Here is a 25,109-nt window from a genome sequence, read left to right on the forward strand (position 1 = left end):
TGTAATCCAGAATGGACTACATTAGTATTTAATTGTTTTACAGAAAATAAACTTAATCCCAATATTTAAATTTTATGTTAAACGCGGGTGAAAAATTACAACGCAGACGGTAACGGTTATGTACTATTCAAATTGGCATACTCAAACGCTGATTGGGTTAAACGCGCACATGCGCAAAGCAGCCTGCCCTTGCATGTTTGTATTCGGAAGTCTGAGGACTGAAGTTGGAAGCAGCATATACGATTTAAAAATTACTACACAACCATTCTATACGATCTGCAATATTCAGCCTTGTAATTGTATATTTTCATGTGTTTGTTTTGTAAGATAAAACAGCTCGTGGAACGGGAAGTAATTTACATCCCTTGTAATTTGAACGCCGCTCCAATTTATCCCGACATGGTAGGGTACCTTTTGGAGACAAAAGCCAATTCTTGAGTTAGGTGAGTTCATCTGGCAGAGAAAACTTGTTTAAAAACGTATTTATTTTTATGTTTGTGTCAAAAGTCACACATTAAAACCAGAATTGCATTAAATCCGTTAGTTATTAAAACTGGTAGTAGCGTCTTTCCCCCTTATAACAAGCAACGACAATTCAACCGGAAACGGAAAAGATCTGTTTGGAAACAAACGTCGGACCCTGTGCCGGAGGTAAGTTAATAAATAACGAATATATTTTGTATTAAATTAACAACAGCCTATTTAAAAAAAATACACAATGAACACGTTAGGTCATCCGAATTCCGGGGGGTATGTGAAACTACACGTGTAAATTAGAGCCTCCCACCGACTCAACCTTTCTAATCATGGGTTTAATAATATTTCTCCAAATAAAACTGATGGGGATCACTAATTACATTTGTGTGTGTTTGTGTTCGATAAACAGACACTTAAAAGTTTCACCTAATAACAGAACATAAGCTATCTGGTGTGTAAGACGACTGACATAACACCGAAAACAAATTACTAACGTGAAGTGGATATGGAAGGTGCATATTTAATTTAAATGAATCAACGTTGCTCATTTTTTGGCCCCTTTGCTTATACATCGGGCCCCGAGAAGGGCATTAATCCACCTGAGCGGAGATTGCAACATAAAATTGTCGTATAGCGGGGGATAAACGTCTATAGTAATTAACACGTCCCAAATCCCCGGTAGAAACATCAAAATTGCATATACACATTGTACACAATTGCATATAAACATTAGTAACAACATCCATTCATCCATTATCTGCACATCCCAGCTATCTTCGGGCAGTGGGCACGGGACACCCTGAACTGGTTGCCAGCCAGTCGCAGGGCACACAGAGAAAGACAACTCAATCGCTCATTCACACCTAGGGACAATATGGACCGGCTGATTAACCTGACATGCATGTTTTTGGAATGTGGGAGGAAACCGGAGCGCCTGGAGGAAACCCACGCAAGCACGGGGATAACATGCAAACTCCACACAGGAGGTTCAATCTCATGACCTAATAACTGTGCCACACACGCGCTAACCACTGCGCCGCCGTGCTGCCTGGTAACAACATGTTAAAGATTAATTACTATACGTATATGTAATATGTGTAGATGATTAAATAGCATTACAAATGAATATACATGTTAAGGAAAAAATATATTTTATTTACCCTTGGTGTAACTTTACTTTAGATGGTACGGGGAAATATTGGGTGGATGCAGTGTGGGAGGATTAAAAATACCTCAATTTCCAAGGATTTTCATGCCCCAAGAAGACTTTGTAGTCCAAACCGCAGTCTTATTCTTAATAATTGTTATGATCATTGTTTGATTACGACAATATTCGTTCCTATGTTAAGGTCACAATAGGTGTTATTTCTTCTTATTTTTTTGATCACAGGAAGCTTTTTCCTTGGTGATCATGTTTTTGCATCTCCTTTTAGCATCACTGCAAGTCTTAGGACTCATAGGTAATAATTATAGGACACAAAATATAGTAGAGACTTCATGAACCACAAGGTCCTGTATTGAATGAAGACAACGGCATTGTGAGAGTGAGTTTCGCATATAGCAAATTGTCATCTTCATGATGCCAGGGCACAAACCAATAGCAAACTAGCATCTGTTATGATGTAGAGTGGATCAATAGCAGACAGGCATTTGAGAGACTTTACTTGCACAGCTATACGCGCGTTCACTGAAATGTTTAAAGTTATGGCTACGCAAAATAATTTGTAGTATATTTCGAATGGTGGGGAAAGTGCCAAAACAAGGGCTGAAAAACATCTCATTCCACAGTGTAGCCTGAAAACATCTTGAGGGACGTCACAACCCAGTTATATTTTAATTTTTCTCATTGAGCAAACGGCAGGATTAACTAAAAAATACGTAAATTAAGGACACAATCCATCCATTTACTGCACCGCTTATCCTATCAAGGGTCGTAGGGTGCTGGAGCCCATTCCTGCTGGCTTTGGCAGTGGGCAGGAGACACCCCGAACTGGTTGCATAATACTGTTTTTCCACTATCAATAAATTGGTTGATTATTGCTCACAGCAAGCATTGTGTAGATAAAGTGTTCCTCTGCTTTAGTTTGGGGCACCCAAGCACTTCAATTGGATGCTAACACCTTGAGAACGGATACTTTATGTTGTGACAACATACCTGTCAACCTCAGCAAAATATTCCCCTTACTCACGATTGCAATTTACATCATTATGCGATCACAAAGAGGACAAACAAAATATGGTACCCATTTACTCACAGCTAGAAATACTATAGAAGACCAGACAATTTTAGCAATCTACAATGCAGTGTTTCTCATACTGTGAGAAGATTCTGGCGGGCCACCGGGGGTTACCTGCTCCCACCAGAGTATCCAGGGATGTGATTTTTCCGCTAATTCGCGGAATTCCGCTTTTTTTATCTCCAAAAATAAAATTTTAAGATTTCCGATTTTTTAATTGGTAAAAAAACCGATTTCGTCTCTACAGCATTCCATTTTAGTGTTTCCGTAACTGAAATGAAACGTACTTGCGATTGGTTGAAGTCTCCGTGTTGACCAATAAACGCGCTTGTTATAAAGGCGTAGGAGTATGCCATTGTTCATTTCTCACACGTTTTTGCCGAGTGTTTAAAGAAAGATGTCCGAGATCGAACGCAAAGATGCTCCGCGAGGTAAAGAAATTGATAAGATCGTAAAAAACAAGTTTCGATCGGACTGGTTGGAGAAGGAATTATCTACAAATGTTGGAAAGAAGACTGTGACGAATTTGTTCAGTGACTTTATTCGGAAGATCGATCGTGCCGGGAAAGCGCTTTGCATTTGATGCCATGATACCATTGTCTATGGTGGGAGAGGTTTCAAAGCTCTTGAAAGTCACGCAAAGAGCAAAAAACACGTGAAAGAACTCCAGTCAAGAACAACAAATTATTCCATCGCTGGTAGTTTCGGTGCCCAAACGAAAACTCCAAAACTTTAAGGCCTCCATCCCTTATTGACACCACAAACGGAAGCGGTAATAGAGAGACGTGATCCACCCCAAAAACCTGTACCAGTTGCTGATAGAGTCGTGAATTTTGAAGTAGGTGGTAAACATTTCAAATTTATTTGACAGTTTTCCCCTTTTTTTCGAAAATATTATAACGTAATAAAAATGGCCATAAATATTTAACAATTACAATAATAGATTTTCATGTGTACATTGCACCAACAATTTACTGTAGGGCCTATACTATCGGACTTTCATTTATAGATAACATCATTTGTGGTATGTTCTAATATGAGTTACTTTTCATTTGGTCATGATACAATTATTTCTTCATGAAATTTGAACTCTTCAACATGATTTATGTGTTAACTTAGTAATCACATGAGTTAGATACGATGATATTCTCAGTGATAGTTTTTAAAAGCAAAGGCAGTCCAATGTTTTTTAATGTGACTGATTTTGAGTTGACTTAAACTGTAATTTTATATGGGATAGTTCAAAATACATTGAAAATTGATGCTGTTGTTTTGTCTATTTCTTTGTCATCTGAGTGCATTGAAAGTACTTAAAAAAACGTAAAACCCATGAGCTCCGGGGGGCTTCGCCCCACTTGTCCCCCCACCAGGGCACTGCCCTGGACCTAGCTGGGTGCCCGCGGCCCCCAGACCCCCGCCTAATTTTCAGATAATTTCACTTTGGTCAAATCACATCCCTGAGTATCATAAACTTGTATTATTAAAAAGTATGGTCATATTTTTAGATGTACCGTATTTTTTGGTGTATAACGTGCATCCAGATTAGAGCTGAAATGGGCAAGACACGATTATTCGGACAAAAATTGTTTTTCAAATTCTATTTGACGTATTTTTCCTGTTCAAAAATTGATAAATGCCGTGCACCCTTTGTAATGGTTAAAAAACATACAGAGAAAATGTATAAGATGACTGTTATGGGACAACATGATCCCTCCATTCTCCAGGATGGACAGTCTGGAGGAGGACCTGACGTGCTCCGTGTGCTACTCGCTGTTCTTGGACCCTCGGGTGCTGCCGTGCTCGCACACCTTCTGCCGTGAATGCCTGGACGGCCTCCTCTACGCCTCTCGCAACTCCTCCATTTGGCGCCCGATGCACCAGCCGCTCAAGTGCCCAAACTGCCGTGGTTTGGTAGAGCTGCCCCTCACCGGCGTGGACGGGCTGCCCACTAACGTGTCGCTAAGAGCCATCATAGAGAAAGTAGGAAAGACCAGAAACCAGTGAATGTTCCTCTGTCGCGGGCAGTGTTGGGCGCTTGGGCTGCATGATTTTGGGGGAAAAAAAAACGAAATGCGATTTTTATTTTTTGGACCAAAATTAAATTTTCAATGTGATTTTTGATTTTAAGAAAACTGCATTTTCTGTGCTCGTTTTTAATTATAATTGTTCTGGGTAAATATTTATCAGAGTGACATGCTTTAACCTTAAGAAAACAGTGCCCTCTGCTGAGGAGCTTTGATAGGGTTGCTGTTATCTGACCTTTATTTACTTCTTGACTTACAAGAGAGTTGTTAGCCTAGCTGTAGAACTAGGTCAGACCTGAAGCGTCTCTATTGTTTTCTCTCCCAAAGCCGCCTCAGTTGATTCCAAGACACGACCCCCTGGCTGTTTTACCTACATCAGTTGCACACACAGACACTCACTCCCACCCAATACACACACACATACAACCTGTTCCTCGTGAAAGCTGTGTGCTCTCTGTCTGAACAAAATGAACAATATGTTGATAACTATGACAATAAAGACAATTCAATTCAAAGTCTGTAAAGCAGTGAACAAGCGATGGGTCTCTGTAATGCGTTGTAGTGCTTGTTTCAGAGCGAAGTAACTGTGTTCCAGGATTGCATCCTTTTTTTTCACCTGTTAGTCCCAACACTGGTCCAGGGGTACAGTATTTGTTTCTCACAGGCGTGTGCTTTGTTGTAGTACCAGAGAGACAACGAGCCCAGACCCCCTTCGTGTCCGGATCACCCAAGGCAGCCTCTGAATATGTACTGCGTCCAGGACCGCAAGTTAATTTGTGGCCTGTGTCTGACGGTGGGCCAACACCAGGGGCACGCCATTGATGATCTACAGGCGGCGTTTGCCCGGGAAAAGCTGACCCCTTCGCTTCTGCTGACGCAACTCTCTGAGCGCAGATGGGCACAGGTGAGCAGGAACCCAGCGGACGACTCACTCTTTTTACACATGCTTCTTTCTGGCTCGCAGTCCTTTTTTTGGGCTCTAGAGGTGAGATGATGGATCTAAGCCCACTTAATTTTTCATCCGATACTGGAAACTCAAGGATACTGAAACCTTGTTCTAAAAAACGAATGTTGCAGATAAACCAAGTACAGTATGCCCTCTCTGTATCGTGGTTTCATTTTTCGCAGTTGCTCTACCTTTGCGAATTTTCATCGTGCATGGTCTTCTGCATTCTACCTGTGCACCAATAACGTTGCAGTCTGAGGTGTACTCAAACGGTGTGAAAAACTTGCATTACATATGTGCAAATCTTTCAATTTCCAGTTTCTCTAAAAGCCATCATATCACTAAAATGCCCTGGACCAACAAAACCACCTGCTACTTCATAGAAAAAATAATTCCTAAATGAAAGAAAAATGTATACAAACAAATAGTTATAAAGAAATTGAGTTTGGGATATACATGGTCAAATGAATTTAGGTATAGACAAATGTAGTAATAGAAAATATGCAGTCATGGAAAAAAATGTTAATGATTAAAAAGAATAGCAAAGTTGTGACAAGTGTTGTTGAAAGTTTAACTCTTAAAGTTATAATTAACTGCATTAAACATTTTAGTTAAAGTTTTAAAGAAAGAATTACATTTTTATATATTGTTTGTGAAGGCTTTTGACATTTATAAAGTAGAAAAAGCAATCTAAGAAAATAATTGGTAAATTGTATGGATATAAAAAATACACTTTATGAATCAAATATTAAAACCTCATGTAAATGTGAAGTAATCATACTGTACATAAACAGTCATCACAGTTAAACAGTTATTAAAAAATCCTAAATGTAATAATGGATAAAAGTAGAATTGTCTTAACGTAAAATCTGAAAGTTAGTTTAAAAAAATTGGCACACAAAAATCAATTGTAAATCTTATTAGTGGTATAACATTAATTAGAATGGTCTTTATTGTCATTGATAACATGGTGAACATTGTTTACAACCAGAGAAGGCTTGGTACTTAAAACTTAAAAGAGGAAAATGAGACAAAAAATGGCAACGACATTTACAAAGTACTGCTTTGCTCTTGGCCTGAATTGTAAGTGCATTCGAACAAAAGTGCCATGGAAATTATTGCAATAACATTTTATCAGCAACCAAATCCCAAGTAAGTGGACAAATAAAATATGAATACACATTTTCAATACATAGGCAAGATGTATATATTTCAGTTTAGTGTGGTGATGGCCCCGCGGAATAAACTGTCTAAGCTTGTTCTAGAAATCAAGTCCAATTACAAGTCCAATTTGTTTGTATAGCCCTTAATCACAAAATGTCTCAAAAGCACTTCACAGGCCACAATAACACTAGAAACGGGAAATCAATGGGACAAATGTGAGCACCAATTTTACCGTAAAAGTGTGCTGAATTCGGATCTTTTTATCTGTAAAATGAATGTTGCAATAAATCATGCCAGTACCCAGGAATGAAAACGGGAGATCTTTGTGTGGTTTAAAACCCAGAGACAAAATAGATATTTAGTGTCTCGACTAAATGTCCATTGCTAGCTACTAAGATTGCATGAACCAAGAAATATGAAGGTAGGCGGACACGTTTTATTCTATTTATTTTTTCCTTTATGTGACGATTTCAAGGCAGTTTTAGTGCCTCGGCTTTGATGAGAGTATAATGTAAAATTGTAGCTCGCGAGGTGGGGTGCTCTTCGCAGGTTAGATTCCCGGCTCCTCTGAGTTAAATGTGCAATTTTCTTTGGGTAAGACACTGAACCCCTAATGCCCCTGATAAGCAGGTTGGTGTCTTGCATTGCTGTCGCCAATATCAATGTGTTAGTGATTGGGTAAATGTGAAGTAGATGGTAAAGCACTTCTGGAGGTCTTCAGTGACCTGAAAAACGCGATATAATGCAGACCACCATTTATGTTGCCCAGACATGGGGACTTGAGACTTAGTGACTTGGACTCGAGTCGACTCGAGTCGCTGTTTTTATGACTTGTGACTTGACTTGGACTTGGCAATCTAAGACTCGGGACTTGACTTGTGACTTGACTTGCCCAAGAAAAAAATACTTGGGACTTACTTGGGACTTGAAGGTGAAGACTTGAGACTTACTTGAGACTTGCACATGTGTGACTTGGTCCCATGTCTGATGTTGCCTGTGTGTACTTATCAGGTGTGCGAGCTAAGCGAGCAGCTGGAGCAGGAAAAGTCCCGCTGCGAGTCCGTTGTAAGGCAGGACCGTCAGGAAGTCGTTCAGTTTTTTCACGCACTGGAGATGTCGCTGGCCAAGAAGAAGCAAGCCTACTTGGAGGCTCTGGACAAAGCCTTATTCGAGGTGTCGCAAGCCTACGATCCGCTTATCCACAGAGTCAAGGAGTTGCAGGTGTGTACCCCTTCAACTTGTCAACCGTCATCCCAACGTTAAACTTTAACCTCATTAGCTCAGGGAATTTGCCGTCAACGCTTTTGGCTGCAGAAGGCCAATGGCAGCGTTTCTCTCACACCTGAAACCGTTACGTTCTCCTCTAAGTTACTTAGGTCACGTGCTTTCAGATCATGTGTGATACAAGATGGCACCTACAACGGTCAAATAGTGATTACACAGACAAGCCCATATTTACCACAGCGCAGATAGAAAACGTGAATTAGGGCTGCGTCACATAAAATACTGCGTAAGTTCTATATTTGTAGACGACAGCGCCAGCTAGGGCTCCACGATTAACTGAAATATAATTGATTTTGTGATGTGACATAGTGCGATTGTGTTATCACAAGACATTTTTTTTTTTTAAATAAAGGATCCACAGTTCCACATTAGTGTTTCTTTTCCTCTTTCTTATTTGAGTGAGAGTGTTTGGCCAACCAGAATTGTCACAGTTCAGGTTTTAACGGCGTCAATCAGTGGCAAGTTTTAATAACACTAGCCAATAAAAGCGAGACAAAGTCTGCAAGCAGTATGCTATGCTGCATATAACAATGGTCTGCAGACATCAACCCTAACTAAGCTCCCGAGAAGGGAGCTTTTTTCTTAAGGTTAAAGCATGTCTCTATGATGAAGTAAAAAAAAAAACTAGAACAGAAAATGCTGTTTTCTTTTAAGATGAAAACTTGCATCGAAATTGCAATACTGGTCTGAAAGCACCAGGGCAACCATACTGTGGAGAAACATGCCCGATTGCTACACAGACGTGAGAAGCCGTGTTATCATGGGTGGTTGCCCCTGTAACTGACCAAATTGCGTTCGCTTGTCATCATTCCTCAAGGATTACTCATCAGCAGCAGTAAAAAGTAAATCAAATCAAATCAAATACATTTGTGCATTACGTGAAGTACATTCAGTGCTCAGTAGAAAAGAAAACAATGCTCTATGCGCACACGTTGGAAATGCGAGCGCTACTGCCCTCTAGCCTAGTGAATAAGCAACTCCACTTTGTTGTGAAAAAAAATCAATAAGAAAAATTCCAGAGTTCACAAGCGCCTCCCTTGACTATTTGAGAATTACTGGGATGGGGCGATGACATTTTTCCTTTTTGTTTAACGCCAGAGAGGAAAAATGAGAAGAAATGCAGTGTCTTTTGGGTGCAGGAAGAACAGCTGGACTTGGTCTCCTTTGCAACATCTGTAGAGGAGGAGAATTCACCCCTGGTCTTCCTGGAGAAGGTCCACGAGTTCAGGGAGAGGGTAGAGGGCCTGACAGGCGCGGCTCTGCCGTCAGCCCTCAACCTGTCTGTTTCCCCCCGTGCTGCCGACTACCTGCGGCAAACCTGGCCTGTTGTCTGCCTCGGTAGCCTGGATGAGGCGCCTGTGCCCAAATTGAGCTGCTGCTGCACCCGTTGCGGCGCAAGCAAGCTAGTTGAGGCTCACGGTGGGCGGGGGAACGCCTCATACTGGTTGCGGCCAAAAGTCCTTTTGACGTCTTTGTCGCTTCTGCTGGTGGCATTGCTGTGCTGGTTCGTGGCTGCTCACTGGGGTCAAGAATTAAGAGGAGAGGAGCTCCTGGCGCTAATTTGGGACAAGGCGGAATTTTCGGTCCCTTTCATTCAGGCGTTCGTTCTGAATTGGAGCAGTCATGTTTTCTCAATGGTGGAAATGTTTTTGCAAAAGTTTGAAAGCTTCTTGACCGGTCTGTTAACACTCGATCTCAGCTTTTTACTTCCACGGTGAATGCTGCTTCGATTTATGAAGCAAATCGGGTTTGTTTTTTTACAGTATTAGCTACGTCAACAACTCCATGTTACTTTATCCTAACATGCTTGGAAACCCTGGGTTTTCTTTTCATTACATGGCACTCTGATTCATTTTAATTGTGGAATATGATTTGTTTCAGACATCTATTGGATAGAGTAGCCATTTTATGCTTTCCTTCAGTCGAAAATTGCATAACGTAGTTTATGCACTGTAAAATTACCAGTTTTAATTTTAATACTTAAGGGATGCATGAACCGTGATCTAAGGACCATATGTTCACTGAGGTGGAGTTAAAAGTTTACTCTGTAAATGTTAATCCAACAGTTTATTTGAAAAGGTACTCTAATGGTGTTAGACACTTTCAACAGTACTTCATTGAACTCATGATCCTTATCTAAAGAATGTTAAATTGTCACTGGTTATTTCACCCCGTGGGTGTTAATAGGCTGAGTTTTGATTGAAAACGACATGACAAATGGTAACCTGTCTCGATTATATTCCAAGTGCAATATTAGGCAGAATAAATGTTTAAACTAGTGATGGTACATTGAACATACTAGCACAACGAAAGTCTTAGGGTTGACCTACTTTTTACTAAGTCTAATATATTTTGTCGAACAAGTTTTTTTATACATGCAATTGTACTGTTGATGTCCTTACATCTTTTATCACTTTCAAAATAAATGTTGAACTTTTGTATACATTTCCATTTGCTTTTTGTATGGTACTGACGCCAGATTTTTTTTAAATACTCAATGTTAAAAATGTGTAGTATTTTCTATGGACGATATACAGTAAATGGCATTTCAGGTATTTTGAATTATGAACATGTCAAAATGACACCAATAAATATTTATCTTCAACTTGAATAAAATGCCATTTTCTTCCTGTACATGTCTACGTTAAAATGCCTGTACTTAAGCACTTTAACCCTCTGGTTGTCAAAATGACCTGCCACTGGGTTGTTGAAAACCCAGTACTTTTGGGCGGCACGGCAGAGCAGTGGTTAGTGCTTTGGGCCTTCCTGTGTGGAGTTTGCATGTTCTAGCTGTGATTGCGTGGAGTTCCTCCGGGCTCTCAGGTTTCCTCCCACATTCCAATAACATGCAACGTCCAAATTGTCCCTAGGTGTGACTGGGTGAATTTTCTGTCCCTGTTGGCCCTGCTACTGACTGGCTGGCAACTAGTTCAGAGTGTCCCCTGCCCACTGCCTGATGATAGCTGCGAATGGGCTCCAGCACCCCCACCACCCTACTGAGGAGAAGTGGTGCAGATAATGGATGGATGTTATGACTTATATTGGTGCCAACAGTAGAAGAAAAATAATTTTCTTTATGCCATGTAAAGTCTACACAGATGTTCCTTACACGAGTATTATGCATGGGGATTTCATTAAAACGCTTATAGACGATTATAAACAATTATGTGGCAGATCTCATTGTTGGAATGTTTTCTCAATACATTTGAAATTCTTATTTTGGATCACAAATTGATTTTCTCAATTGTAGGCAAATAAGGCATTTGGCGTTTTTATTTGATGCTTTTGAAAGCAACAGATGTATAAGAACTTTTCAATTTTTAACAGGGGTTTTCAAAGTAAAACCAATCTTATTTTGGTTTATTGGGATTTGTAAACTAAAGTCATTCCATGCGGTGTTTTATATATTTGACAAATTTAAAATCTTTTCTAAGGATCTATGACGTGCGAAACCAGAGCAACGCTGGGTTTACGAATGGTTCCATCCATTATATGGAAGTGGGGTATGACAGTTTTGTTGAATTTTGTCTCAAGATAGATATAGATAGATAGATACTTTGTTCATCCCCTGTGTTCTTAAAAGGCTCTCTCAAAAAAAAAAAAAATCCAAATATGGTCAAATAGGTTACCGTCCCCTAATATGAGAACCAGAGGGCAAATCATTAGATTTGGGTTTAGGCAGGGCTTGAGTTTTTTTTTTTTTAATATAAATAATCCACCCATCATTGGTCTTTGTTTCTTTTTGTTTGAGGAGGTTCCGGGTGATTGATTCTGTCCACTCATTGCACAGTGCATGTTATCAGCATGCAGCGTCGGACCCAGAGAAGCGGACGCACTGTGGTGGGCGGAGTTGGCCAAATTCACCGCTCCTCCCAAATGAAATGTGATAATTCGAGTTTGCTTTGGGCTCAGTCCCTCAAATCGAGGAATTGGTCAGGTTCAGCCTTAAAGACACACGGCCAGGTAAGGGTGGATTTTTCTTTTTAGGCCGGATCTTTCCGCTAATGAGAACCACTCTGTTTTGAACAGGGTTTTCTAAAGAAAATATCTCATGGATTTTTGGAGCTGTCCTAAGTGAAAAAATATCTGCAAAAGAGGGATAAACTCCAAACTTAAAAGAATTAGTTCATGGTTGCACAACTCCACCAAGTCATGTTCTCTTCGTTCCACTGCTGGGAAGGAAATGCATCTTGGGTGAATAACCTAATGCGAATGTATTTTTTAAAGGGACAGTGTGCATACTCAGTTACACCCTAGATGTTAAAAAAAAAACCCTGCATTCAAATATTAATTTTAATAAAAACAGAAATTACATGAACGGTAATATAAATGTGAAAATTTCCTTTATATAGTCACAAGTCAAGCAATTTGTTTATTTGATATATTATGAGCCTCACTTTGAGGAAGCTGAAATATTTGTCAAACATCTTGCTGCTATGGGTACCTCTAAAACCCAAGAACCTTGTGAAAGACTGGGCAAAAAAATGTGAAAACATTTGTGAGTTTCCGTAGTTTTCGCTCCTCCCTGAGCTTTGTAGCATTTGAATGCACTAGATCAGAGTTCAGAAACATTTTGAGCCATAAGACTAAAAAAGATTTTACAAGAGTGGTTGCGGTGTTCTTCTATTCTAGGATGAAAATGTTAAAATTAGGAAATGGACTGTAGGTTCAAATGCCAATCCAAACCCACCCAAATGATTAAAAACAGAGTTGAAGTCGAGCATATCAAAGAATTCCACATACTCCCACGCGTCACAAAAGGAGCTTGACAGAGGTTGCAATGATGATTTGAGCCAGAAGATGACATCACAAGTAGAGCATTTTGAAGTTACGGACACCAAGATTCATTAAAAGTTTGAGGCTGATTTACATTTTTATTACAAAGTTTTACTCACTGGGAGTATATAAAATAGCAGCACTTTATCGTTCAGGACAAAAAAAAAAGGCCAGGAAAGTAGCACTACAAGCAGGCGGTTTAGGCAGTGACGGCATCATAGCTTCGAAACACGATAGTCTTGGGGTTTATCCCGACGCTCTTGGTGGTGTTGTGCGTCTTGTAGATACCGATGAGGCGGTCGGCAATCTCGAACATGTTGTTCCTTAGCGAGATGATGATGAACTGAGCGTTTTTGGTTTGCTCCTGCAAGTGGACGACAATTGAATAAGGAGGACGGCCATCTCGAGAGGAGAAATAAGGCAGGGGTGCTACTCACGTAAATGTAAAACGCCACGATGGAGACGTTCTTAAAATCCAGCGCCGCGTCAATCTCGTCCATGAAGTAGAGCGGTGTGGGTTTGTAGTGGTGCAGGGCGAAGACCAGCGCCAGGGAGCTGAGGGTCTTCTCCCCTCCCGAAAGGTTGAAGATCTTTTTCCAGCTCTTCTTTGGAGGTCGCACGCTGCGCCACCAAAAACGTTTAGTGTGAGGGGGGTAGGGCTACATATCTAAACACTATTCACATCTTATTCGGTGCCAAAAGGGGATTGTCTGTGCCAGACAGTTTTTGATACGTGCCTGCAAAAAAATGTAGTTCTGTAGCTCTATAGGAATAGGACATACCAAAAGGAAGCTTGAACCCTTGCTAGCTCTTACCATTGTGTAGTATACAACGGTTGAACATTGCCAAGTTTCTTGAAATTTTTTTTGTTTCTAAGAACACTTAATGAGAAAAACTTTTTTTTTAAGTACACATTTCAAGCAGAAGATGGAGAGAGATAAAGAAATAGAGAGAGATAGATACTTTATTCATCCCCGTAGGGAAATTCACACTTCCAGCAGTATCCTTGTGTTGAAAAATAAAATAATAAAATAAAGATATAGAATACTAATTTTATATATATATATATATATATATATATATATATATATATATATATAAACACAAAACGCTTTTAGCTCTTGCAGACCATCCATTAGATGCTTTGGCTCCTTTTCCAGGAGAGTCCTCTTTGCATCGAAAAACTGATCACATGTTAGAGAATTTGTGCAACTCGAAGACTGTTCGAGTTCGCTTAAGGTCCACCTAGTTACTGCATTCCTGTTTCTTTCTATGTACATTTGATTATTTAATATTCTTAGTATTTGTTCTCCAATTTCATAAGCTTTTTTGCGTGGTCTTAGTGTCAACTCTTAAAAAAAATTCCACCGGGGAGGGAAAATTGTCGGTTAATGTAACCTTAGTCTATCTACACAAAATATAAGATGTTAATGTACAGTCCTGCAGTGTTCTCGTTTGCCCGCGTCCCTGCGTCCTAGACGCATCATTTTTGCTGTCAACATGCGTCCCCAGGACGCAACTTTTTGGACACAAATTTGTCATTTTTTACCTGATTACATTTTTTTTTTAAACAAAGATTTATCGCACTCCAAACTTTTCGTCAGGCAGATCCGCCATTGTTGTTTTGGTCTCGCGGTTCGAGTTTTCGTCTGCACGCCGATGTCGGCAAACGAGATCTCGTTGTTTCGAGATTACCTCATTGTTGTGGTGGTTGTTGTCGAGGGAAGGTGAAGGCTAAGTATGCCTCCGAAAAAAGTTAGTATTAGGTGAAAATCAACACAAAATTGGTCATTCCTCCAGTGTCAGTAATAAGTCGAAACTTAATGCAGAAAGTGATAACAACGGCAATAATTCCGGCACGTAAAAACGGCGGAGAAATTCTTCGGAAGATCGCGAAGGCAAGGAAAACACATGTGTTGAAGCCAACGATTCGACGAAAGAAAACAAACAAAAGAATACTCCTAGCAAGGACTTTTCTGCCAAAATGGACTCAATTATATTCCTGGTTACGCTATGAGGAGGATGATAATGGATTGGACCTTGAGAAGGCATTACACCTGTGGCGGGACAGCAAACCACGAAGAATATATGAATTGGAAAATCTAAAGTGATAACTTGCTTTGATTTACCAATTAACTGTGATGATTAAAACTGCACGAATATATAGACTAATATTTTAGCAATATTATTTTAAATGTGCAATATTGTTGTGAACTGAAAAATCTTGAAGTGATAACTGATTTGTATTACCAATAAACTGTGATGATTAAAACTGAATGAATATATAGATTTATATTTCAACCCTGATAACACAAAATTTTGGGGACCCATAGATCTCTGTTGGGACCCACAGATTTTTGAGCATGCGAGTCCCCCTACGGGGATGAATAAAGAATCTATCTCTCTCTATTTCTTTATCTCTCTCTATCTTCTGCTTGAAATGTGTACTTTAAAAAAAGTTTTTCTCATTAAGTGTTCTTAGAAACAGGTAAAACGAACACTGGTCCTGTCTAACTTAGTTTTTGTTACAAAAGACAGGCTTTAATTTGTTATCATAAATCCCAAATATAAAATTTTGGGTTTGCTTTGGGTTCAGTCCTGCAAATCAAGGTAATTGATCGGGATGGATTTTTTTTTAAGCCCAATGTTACGGACTTGCACAAAATTTTTATCATAATGCCAAAAAAACAAAACAAAACAATTAGGCACTGAACTCAGTCAGTGAAGCCATAAATATCTAAATAAACCTCTGTCAATTTTATAGGGACAGGCAAATGATAAATTAAAAGAGATATTTTACCCCTGTGAACCAAGAACCGGCTCATACCAGCAGTAGAACAGTAAATAATCAAATATGTGCATTTTGAGAAGTACATTCAGTGTAGACTGTAGAGTAGCCTTTATTGTAAGCATGTTTATTGTACATAGTCGTTCTCGGATCGCTGAAACCAAAGAACCATTGGGAATGAGATCATGGCTTTATTGGATTTCCCCATGAAAACAAATGTTTGAACTTAATTTAAAATCTCACCCCTATCTACTGCTTGTATAGTAAGACACACTTCAAACCTATTGTGTCGTGTGGCTTTGAGAGAATATAGAGGAGCACCCCATGTTGGTTGTGTTGAATTCCAATTTATTTACCCTTAAAGTTTTTAGAGCACTAGCACAGTTTTATTTGAATATATAACAAATATTCTCTAGTTTCTTTTTGCATTTTAAAAACATGTCTTACACAAATTTTTAAGCTTTTACAGCAGATGAACATCAGTTCCAAATATAGTTTATCAGCCTCATCTTAATACTTATATTTGGTGTTGTTATCAGCCTTGAGAACCCCATATCGGTCGATCCTTAATATCCAGGCTAAAATGCCCTCAAACGTATACGTTTTGATACTTCATGTTGACAGAGTCATTTCTGTATGTTGTTGCTTGAGACGGAGACATATTGCCTATGAGTAGGTGAATCTCAGTAGATTATATTCACGTAGACATGCCTCACTGTTGGAAAAAAGTGTCTGACGACAATAGTCGAGAATGGATTTCACTGTCGACTATTTCTAGTATCGCTTCTTGTCGACAATGTTGGTTAATCGTTGCAGCAATAGCGAGGGGAAAGCTGAGTCGGAAACCAAAAAGGTCACCTACCTGAACATGATTCCTTCTGAGAACGGGTCCAGACTGTCCACTAGCTCTAGCTCAGCATCGCCTCCTTGAGTCAGCATCTGGTAGTTCTCCTTCAGTTTGTTGGTGATCATGTTAAAGCCGCTCATGAACTCGCTGAGGCGCTGCTTGCGCAAATCTTCGAAGCTGCGCTTGAACTTGTCTCGTTGGGTGGTGATGTCGTCCAGTTGGGCCACACGCTGGAGGTACAACTCCTCCTGCAGGCCACACAATATTGCATCAAAGTTGGGGTGGGGGCCATACAGAAAATATTCAGTAATCCCTTGCTGTTTTGCGGTTTATTTAACGCAATTTCGTTACTTTGCAGATTTTCATAGTGCATTGTGTTCTGAATTATCATTGGCTAAACACAGAAGGATGCTTTCTATCGCCAAAAAATTTGGCTGTTTCCACCTGCCTAAACTTGCTATGGAGCCACATGCGGGTGTTTGGGGTTCTGTAGTGGGTCCTTAGCTCTTTTTCAAAAACGTTTGGTAATGGGAAAATGTATGGTTTCTGTAGGACAGAACCGAAAAGTCAATGCGGTTTAATATAACCACAAAATAATGGTGGCAAAGTATAGTGGATAATTGTCTTAATACATACAAATGTGAATTAAAATGGTAGGATTATTCTTAAAATGATGACGGTCAAAAAGTTTATAAAGTACAGTACTTTTATTTGGTAAGCAAATACTTAAAAACAAACACAATTTAACGGCTCAAATAAAAACTACATAAAGGTTTTATGTTATAGCATGATTTTTTTTCCCAAACTAAAACAAATATTTAAGTTTTATTACGATTCTTTGATGTGGTTCAAAAAGAAAAAAAAGAAAATTTGAGGAACTGCATAAACTCTCAGTACAGGCTTTGGAGAATGGGATCTCAAACTCGCGGCCCACAGGCCATTTGTGCCCCGCAAGATAATAGTTTGTGCCCCCCGCCCCAATATGAAATTAATCTTAGCATGGCCCGCGCGATTATGATTTGGAGCGGCAGTAGCTCAGGGGGTAGAGCGCTCGTCTTGGGATCAAGAGATCCCAGTTCGAATCCCAGCTTGTCCGTGTTACATGTCGAAGTGTCCTTGGGTAAGACACTGAACCCCTAATACCCCCAATAAGCAGGTTAGCGTCTTAGGGGCTGGTCACACAAACATTTGCGGCTGAATCACGGCCAGAAATTTCTGCCTTAGAGGCGGACGCTATTTGATGCATTGAGATCGCCATTCAGACGAGATACAGCAGTGCTTAACACGAGGTCGGAAATTCGCGCGCAGGTGGCAGCGCGACAAAATTTTGCGCTGCTCAATTCTTCAGAGCGCGGGTACACAGCCTTTCACGTGCGTATCGAGGCTGAACCACGGCCAGAAATTTCTGGCCGTGAAGCAGATGCTGTTGGGCGCTGTTGGACGTTTTGAGACCGCCATATAGACGAGATACAGCAGTGCTTTACTCGCGGTCGGAAATTCACACGTGGTTGGCTGCGCGCAAAACTTTTGAGCTGCTCAAAAGTTTGAGCACGTGTTAAACCGCGTGCCGCACACGTGGTCAACACGAGGTAATGACGCAGAAATGACGCGGAACGACGTGCTCTGGCCGCGGCCAGGGCGTGGTTACACATGGGTAGGACGGGAAATTTCAGCGGGTAATCGTGGGTGGAGCATGATAATAGCATTTTCTGCGCCTGTATCGCGGTGTTATTACGTGAAATTAGCGTGTTACGAGTGTGAAAGTCAAACGCCTTTCTCCGCGTATATACAGCGCGATTTGCCGAGCACACGTCAGTTGTGCTCAAGACGTCAAGGGGGTGAACATGGATCCCCGTCAGCGTAGTGACCTCGTCTTAATCCATTTTTATTTCTTGACATTTCTTTTCAAGATAATAAAATAAAAATGATGCCATAGCTTGAAATCTTGATCTTCACGGGACTGTGTCTTGAGCGGTTATGATTTCTACAGCCCGGTGTTATCCGAGAAATGCATCCCTGCCGAGATTTCCATCCCCTCGCTACTACAACCACTTTTACCTCGTTTTATCTCACTTTCGGATGGGTCTGGCCTTGATGCGGCGAGGGGGCTTGCGTGTTCCAGTGACCCTGGAGAGCGATACCGTCGGGAGCTTGCTCCTGGTAGGGTCACCCATGGCGGGCCGGTCTCCGGGGTAGGTTCCAGACAAACAAAGACCCCAGCGTGTCGGTACGCTGTGAGGTGGCAGCCCCACCAACCGACTATCCTGCGGAGGGCTAACAACTCACCCAGGAGAAACACACTTTGTTACGAAACTGACCAGAGAAAGAAGCCGGACTGACCAACACGGTAACGGACCCCAGCCTGCCCCCGACCAACGAGTACGGATCGATCTTCGTCATAAGACCTGTGTCGCCACCTGGAATGTCCAGACACTCCTTCGCCCCGGAGCTGCCACCCTGCTGTCCCGAGAGCTCTGTCGCTATAACATCACCATGGCAGGGCTCTGTGAAGTACGATGGCAAGGCAATGGTGAAACAACAGCTGGCAACCATTGCTACATCTGGAGTGGCCCCGAGAGTCGGACCGGCCTTTACGGTGTGGCTCTTGCCATTCCAAAAGCCCTCCGGAGGTCCCTCATCAGCTGGACACCAATAAGCGACAGACTACTGTCTGCTCGATTCCTCCACCATCACGGCAAGATGACAGTGATCGTCGCCTACGCCCCCACCTATGTCGCTGATGAGGATGCGAAGGACGCGTTCTTTGACCAACTCCACCAGGCTGTCAACCAAGCCCCACCACACGACGTCACCATCATCCTCACTGATGCCAACGCCACTCTATCCAGCAATGATCGGTCCCCCGGCTCACCTGTCGGCACCACCTTCGTTGACAGCACAACAAACGACAATGGCAACCGCCTCCTCCTCCTCTGCCACCAAAACAACCTTTGTGTTGCTGACACCTGGTTTCCCCGGAAATGCATCCATCACTGGACGTGGTACAGCCCAGATGGCAGAACCAGGAAGGCATTGGACCACATCCTGATATCACGACGCTGGAAGTCGTTTGTAACCAACTGCCGGGTGTTCAGAGGAGCACAGCTTGGCAACACAGACCATCGTCTGCTGGTGGCCCAGCTCAAGCTAAAGCTCCGAGCCAACCAGCACAAGACTCTGCCTCGCCCCGACTCCTCCCGACTCAGCGACCCCAACATCGCCAGAGACTTCAGTTGCTCCATCCGCCGCTCTCTTGATACCCTGGCTCCTGACAAGCTGACAGACTGGGCGGTCTTCAAGGAAAGTGTCCTCCAGTCTGCTCACAATGTCCTCGGACGCCCGCGATCCTCCCCGAGAAAGCCCTGGATATCAGAGAGGACACTAAACATCATAGACCAGCGGCGTGAGGCCCGACTCCGAGGCGACCTCACAGAGTATCGGAGACTGAATCGCCTGCGCAATGTGGCCATTGCTGAAGATAGGGAGAGGTTTTGGCAGGCAGAAGCCCAACAGCTTGAGTCCGCGGCCAACAACAACAACATGAGCCGTGTATTCAGTCTACTACGCCAAGCCCGTAGCGGCCCACACATAAAGACAGCCCTGGTAAAGGACTCAGACGGCAACCTCATCATGACAGAAGCCAACTGCCTCGAGCGCTGGAAGGAGCACTTTAGCCTCCTCTTGCAGCACAGCACCATCCCGGCTGATCCCACCCTCCTAGGGGCTGCGAGCACAGCACCTCCTAACGACACCTGCTGCACAGACCCTGTAACACCCGAGGAAGTGAGAGCTGCTCTGAAGAAGCTGAACACCAAGAAAGCCCACGGCATCTGTGCCATTACCGGCGAGATGCTCAAGGCCGGCGGTGATAGCATGGTGGAGTGGCTAACCCGCCTATTCAACCAGGTGTGGGAATCGGAGCAGCTGCCCACCGACTGGACCAGAGGAGTCATCTTGCCCTTCTGGAAATGCAAGGGCAACAGGCTTGTCTGTGGAAACCACAGGGGCATAACCTTACTCTCCATCCCGGGCAAGGTCTTTACCAGGATCTTGCTCAGCCGTGCCCTTCCAGCAATCAGAAGCTGCCGCCGTCCCCAGCAGGCTGGCTTTATGCCCAACCGCTCCACAACGGACCACATCTCTGCCGTCCGTTTGCTGATAGAAAAGACCCGTGAATTCCGTAAAGATCGCCATCTATATATCGGATTCATTGATCTGAAGGCCGCTTTTGACACCGTCTGCCACTCTTCACTGTGGAACATCCTCCAAGCTCTCAGAGCACCACCCAAGATCATAGCCCTGTTCAAGCTGCTCTACAGCAACACAGAGAGCTGTGTCCGTATCAACGGCATTGACTCCGACTGGTTTGCTATCTCCAGCGGCGTTCGCCAAGGCTGTGTGGCTGCTCCCGACCTTTTTAATTGCATCATCGACCATCTGATGTTCAGGGTTAGTGAGCGCATCCCCGGAGTGTCTTTCGGCAACTACCACCTGACTGACCTGGAGTATGCTGACGACACCATCATTCTCAGCACTTCCTACAGCCAGCTGAGAGACGCTCTGGGCATTTACAGCGAAGAGGCAGCGCGGCTTGGCCTGCAAGTGAGTTGGACGAAAACCAAGTTCATGTATGTCGGTGATGGACCAGATCCACCTCCCATCCAAATTGGTAGCGACATCGTAGAGCCTGTCAAGAGCTTTGTATATCTGGGGTCCATGGTGACCTAAAACCAGAGATTCTCCGCAGAAGAGCCCTGGCAGCATCTGCTCTGCAGTCTCTCTGGAAACCACTCTGGCGGCACCAGACCATCGCACGCAAGACGAAGCTCCGCATTTACAACCTCGCCGTACTCCCTATCCTGCTTTATGGCTCAGAAACATGGCCCCTGAACGACACCCTGGCCACAAGAATCGATGGTTTTGATAGCAGGGCTCTCAGAACCATCGAGAACATCAGGTGGCCCCAGCGAGTCTCCAATAAAGAGCTCAGAGCCCGCACGTGCCAGCCCCAAGCATCTTCCTTGGTCGCACAACGCCGCACCCGCTGGTTTGGCCATGTCCTTCGTCTACCACCAGACCATCCGACACGAGTCATTCTCCAGTTTGACCCAAAGGCCGCAGGCTGGAGACGACCACGAGGGAAACCCCGCACTCGATGGCTCGACGTCGTTGCGGGCGACCTCCAACAACACGGAGTTGCCGTAGAGGATGCAGAACAGCTGGCACAAGACCGCCAGCATTGGAAAAACCTGGTTCATCTGGTCGGCTCAACGCACAGGGACGGGACCCCCCGACCTTCGCTGGAGCAATAATGAATGAATGAATGAATGGCGAACATATAACCAAAACCACTTCGTCTTGCATTAGTTGGGAATGTAATACAACTTAAACCATTCCGTCTTTGTTTTTGTTGTGAACGTAATCGAACGGTAAATCCTCCCCCCCTCGCGTGAACGCGCATTCTGCTGCGCTTCCAACAAAAGTGATCGTATTCTATATAAAACGCTTATTAAAACAATAAAGCGAGCTAATTATAACAATTGGGAGATCCTAGTCTATATAACGCGTTTATTTAAACAATAAAGTGCGATCGTATTCTACAAAATGCGATCGCAGCAGAATGCGCGTTCACGCGAGGGGGTGGGTGGTGGGGGTGTTGCGTAGGAGTCGGATTTGGGCACAACACCGGCTCGGGAGCTTTTATACCCGTGGTCAACACGAGAAAATGACGCAGAAATGACGCGATGAGGAAGCGGAACAGTCGCCGGCGTCTGTTTTGCGGGCATACCACCGATGAACAGCGGGTTGGCCAATTTTGCGCGTTTTCCATCGCGGGCAACCACGGGCAAAAAAAAAAAACGCAAAATTTTTGCCGTGATTCAGCCGCAAACGGCTGTGTGACCGGCCCCTTACATGGCTGCAATACAAGGCCGCTATTGGGAAATGTGAAGCACACTGTAAAGCGCTTTGGGAAGTCATTGACTTGAAAAGCGCTATATAAATGCAGATCATTTAATTTCATTTGGGAGCTACCTCGCTGCATATTATTCAGGGCTCTAAATGCACACGCTAATGTTTGGAGCTCAAGATGTTGCAGGTTCGATTCCCAGCTCCTCCGTGTTATATGTGGAAGTGCCCAGGCAAGACATCGAATCCCTAATGGCCCCGATAAGCAGGCAGTTGCCTCGCATGGCTGACACTGCTATCGATGTGAGTGTGTGTGAATGGGCAAGAGTGGAGCACATTGTAAAGTGCTTTGGGAGGTCTTCACTGACTTGAAAAACTCTATATAAATGCAGACCATTTACATTTAGATTGATGTAGGTCTGCCTCGTAATATTCATGGTTCGTACACCTTCTTCATAGCTAAATCAAGGACATTTTAAGGACTTGCAAAACCAATTTTCCAACTACTATTAAAAGAAAAAATCCGGTGTGAATCATATATTCTTCAGAGCCACAAATATATATTCCTATGCGCTTTTTAATCTTGTGCATTTATCAAACATATGATTTTTAGATCTTGATAAAACGGCGAAAATATTTGGTTTTGAGCCGATTTTCTCCCTGTAAAGGTTTTGGCTAAAATTGAAGATAAAATGGAGCTTATACTTTTAATTGTAAAAAGGTTCTTCTCATTACAATTTACCACTGGTAAACAAATGCCAACTTAATTTTTTGCATGACCCATAATAAATGTTATGGACTTGATTTGTAATCTTTGCGTGGGTTCACATTTCATAGTGCCCTGTTTAGGTGTGGCATGCACCTTCCCTCTTGAACGCAACCCGTAGCGGGCAATGACGCTCCAGAGGACAATGCCATAATTAACTAATACCAGCTTCCATTGATCACGAGGGAACAAAAAATGCGACGGCAAAGCGAAGCCACCAGAGAGCAGTGTCTGCGTCATTTTTAAGAAGACCTGTTTAGAAGCATGGAAACAATGTCAAACATTGATAAGCACTTCACCTCAAATTCAAACACTTTTGAAGCCTTGAAAACAAAACATTAAAATTCAAGCATTTTAAAGGATTTTCTGCACCTGTGCAAACCCTGTTTGATTGGCTAGCTACTTTTTGGTCTGAACCAATGGCAACGACCATAAAAAATTAACTGATTCGATGAATCCTTTTTTTGCTACCTGATTGCAAAATATTTTACTTAAATTGAAATGCAGAACGAGGGGTTTTAAAGGTATGGGAGGAGATGGTAACTGCTGTTGAACTGAAGCTTAAAGAACACTGGATGCACTTTGGATGAAAGTTCCTGCCTTTGAACCAAGTTTGTTCGATTTTCCAACTCACATATTTAGTTTCGCAAGTCTTTATCATTTTCTGTATTATTTTTTTTGCAGATTGATTTCTTTTTAAATTTATATTATTTTTTTGTCTTGGGGGCAGCAGCATCAGCAGGGAAGCCCAGACCTCGCTTTTCCCAGCCAATTTGTCCAGCTTGTTCTCAGGATAGCCTAAAGGTAGTATCTCCAGCGTGCCCTGGGGTCCGGTGAGACATGACCACGAGGTGCCCAGGAAGCATACTTATTAGATGCCCAGGCTTCATCAGCTGGCAGCGGCTCTTCACCGACTAACCTTCTAGGTGACGGAGCTTCTCACCTTATCATTAAAGGAGAGCCCAGTCATCCTGCAGAGTAAACTCAATTCAGGTGTTTGATCTTGTCCTTTTGGCCATGACTCACAGTTCATGATTATATGTGACGACAGGAACGTAGATCAACCAGTAAATCTTTATCATGATCTGACCTCATAAGCGGTAGATAATGGATGGATGGATGATTTTCTTCCATCCATCCATTATCTGCACCAATTATCCTCAGTAGGGTCGCGGGGGTACTGGAGCCCATCCCAGCCATCTTCGGGCAGTGGGCAGGGGACACCCTGAACTGGTTGCCAGCCAGTTGCAGGGCACACAGGGACAGACAATTCGCTCGCTCAGTCACACCTAGGGACAATTTGGACCGGCCAATTAACCTGAAATGCATGTCTTTGGAATGTGGGAGGAAACCGGAGTGCCCGGAGGAAACCCACTCAAGCACGGGGAGAACATGCAAACTCCACACAGGTGGTTTGATCTCACGACCTCAGAACTGTGCAGCATACGCGCTGACCACTGTGCCGCCGTGCTGCCCCCGGATGATTTTCTTATTAATTCTTAATATCATTTGATTTAAATATATATATTTTTTTTAGTAAAAAATGATCTTTGAAAAGGTAAAACCTTTACATGTGGAAAGCCTGTTATGGCCCAACCTCACCCAGACCTTACTTCCAGCGCCTACCCCCCAGTAAATAGAGCGGGAGACTTCTCTTTATAAGGAAAGTGTGTGTGTACAAATTGCACATACCTTTTTTTTGTACTCGGCGATGGCCCCCAAATTCGGCTTCAACTGCGCACACTTGGTCTCCGAGGCGATAATTTTGTTGGTGAGGACGTTGTGGTTGGGGATGTCATCGAGCTGCTCGGCCGTCAACACAGGGAGCTCCTCGCTTGGTGCGCCGTCCAAGGCGTGCAGCTTTAGCTTGGAGGCCTGGGCATTGTCACAGTT

At 42.8% G+C, this 25,109-nt stretch overlaps 2 protein-coding genes across 5 annotated transcripts in view; one reads left to right on the forward strand and one right to left on the reverse strand.

The window, feature by feature from the left end:
• Positions 1 to 174: 174 nt before the first annotated feature.
• Positions 175 to 11,478, forward strand: trim59 (tripartite motif containing 59). 4 transcript variants are annotated; one of them, XM_088345245.1, is made up of 6 exons: positions 175 to 443; positions 586 to 651; positions 4,439 to 4,694; positions 5,421 to 5,642; positions 7,860 to 8,069; positions 9,272 to 10,577. In XM_088345245.1, the coding sequence occupies exons 3-6, from the start codon at positions 4,440 to 4,442 to the stop codon at positions 9,848 to 9,850; spliced, it is 1,266 nt and encodes a 421-aa protein (XP_088201371.1). In that variant the 5' UTR covers positions 175 to 443; positions 586 to 651; position 4,439; the 3' UTR covers positions 9,851 to 10,577. The 4 variants fall into 4 exon arrangements, with proteins under 4 accessions (XP_088201371.1, XP_088201373.1, XP_088201370.1 ...); XM_088345247.1 differs by lacking the exon at positions 9,272 to 10,577 and adding an exon at positions 11,003 to 11,478 and having other exon boundaries at positions 175 to 651; XM_088345244.1 differs by having other exon boundaries at positions 175 to 651.
• Positions 11,479 to 12,986: 1,508 nt separating this feature from the next.
• The window catches only part of smc4 (structural maintenance of chromosomes 4), a 56,549-nt gene continuing 44,426 nt past the window's right edge, over positions 12,987 to 25,109 (reverse strand). Inside the window, exons 21-24 of the mRNA XM_088345243.1 lie at positions 24,909 to 25,091; positions 16,559 to 16,791; positions 13,346 to 13,529; positions 12,987 to 13,272 (exon numbers count right to left, since the gene is read on the reverse strand). Coding sequence (XP_088201369.1) covers positions 13,108 to 13,272; positions 13,346 to 13,529; positions 16,559 to 16,791; positions 24,909 to 25,091 — 765 coding nt within the window. The 3' untranslated portion in view covers positions 12,987 to 13,107. The remainder of the gene's footprint in view (positions 13,273 to 13,345; positions 13,530 to 16,558; positions 16,792 to 24,908; positions 25,092 to 25,109) is intronic.

This window comes from Urocampus carinirostris, chromosome 10 (genome assembly GCF_059441175.1).
Source record: "Urocampus carinirostris isolate Australia breed hairy pipefish chromosome 10, RoL_Ucar_1.0, whole genome shotgun sequence".
Classification (NCBI taxonomy): domain Eukaryota; kingdom Metazoa; phylum Chordata; class Actinopteri; order Syngnathiformes; family Syngnathidae; genus Urocampus; species Urocampus carinirostris.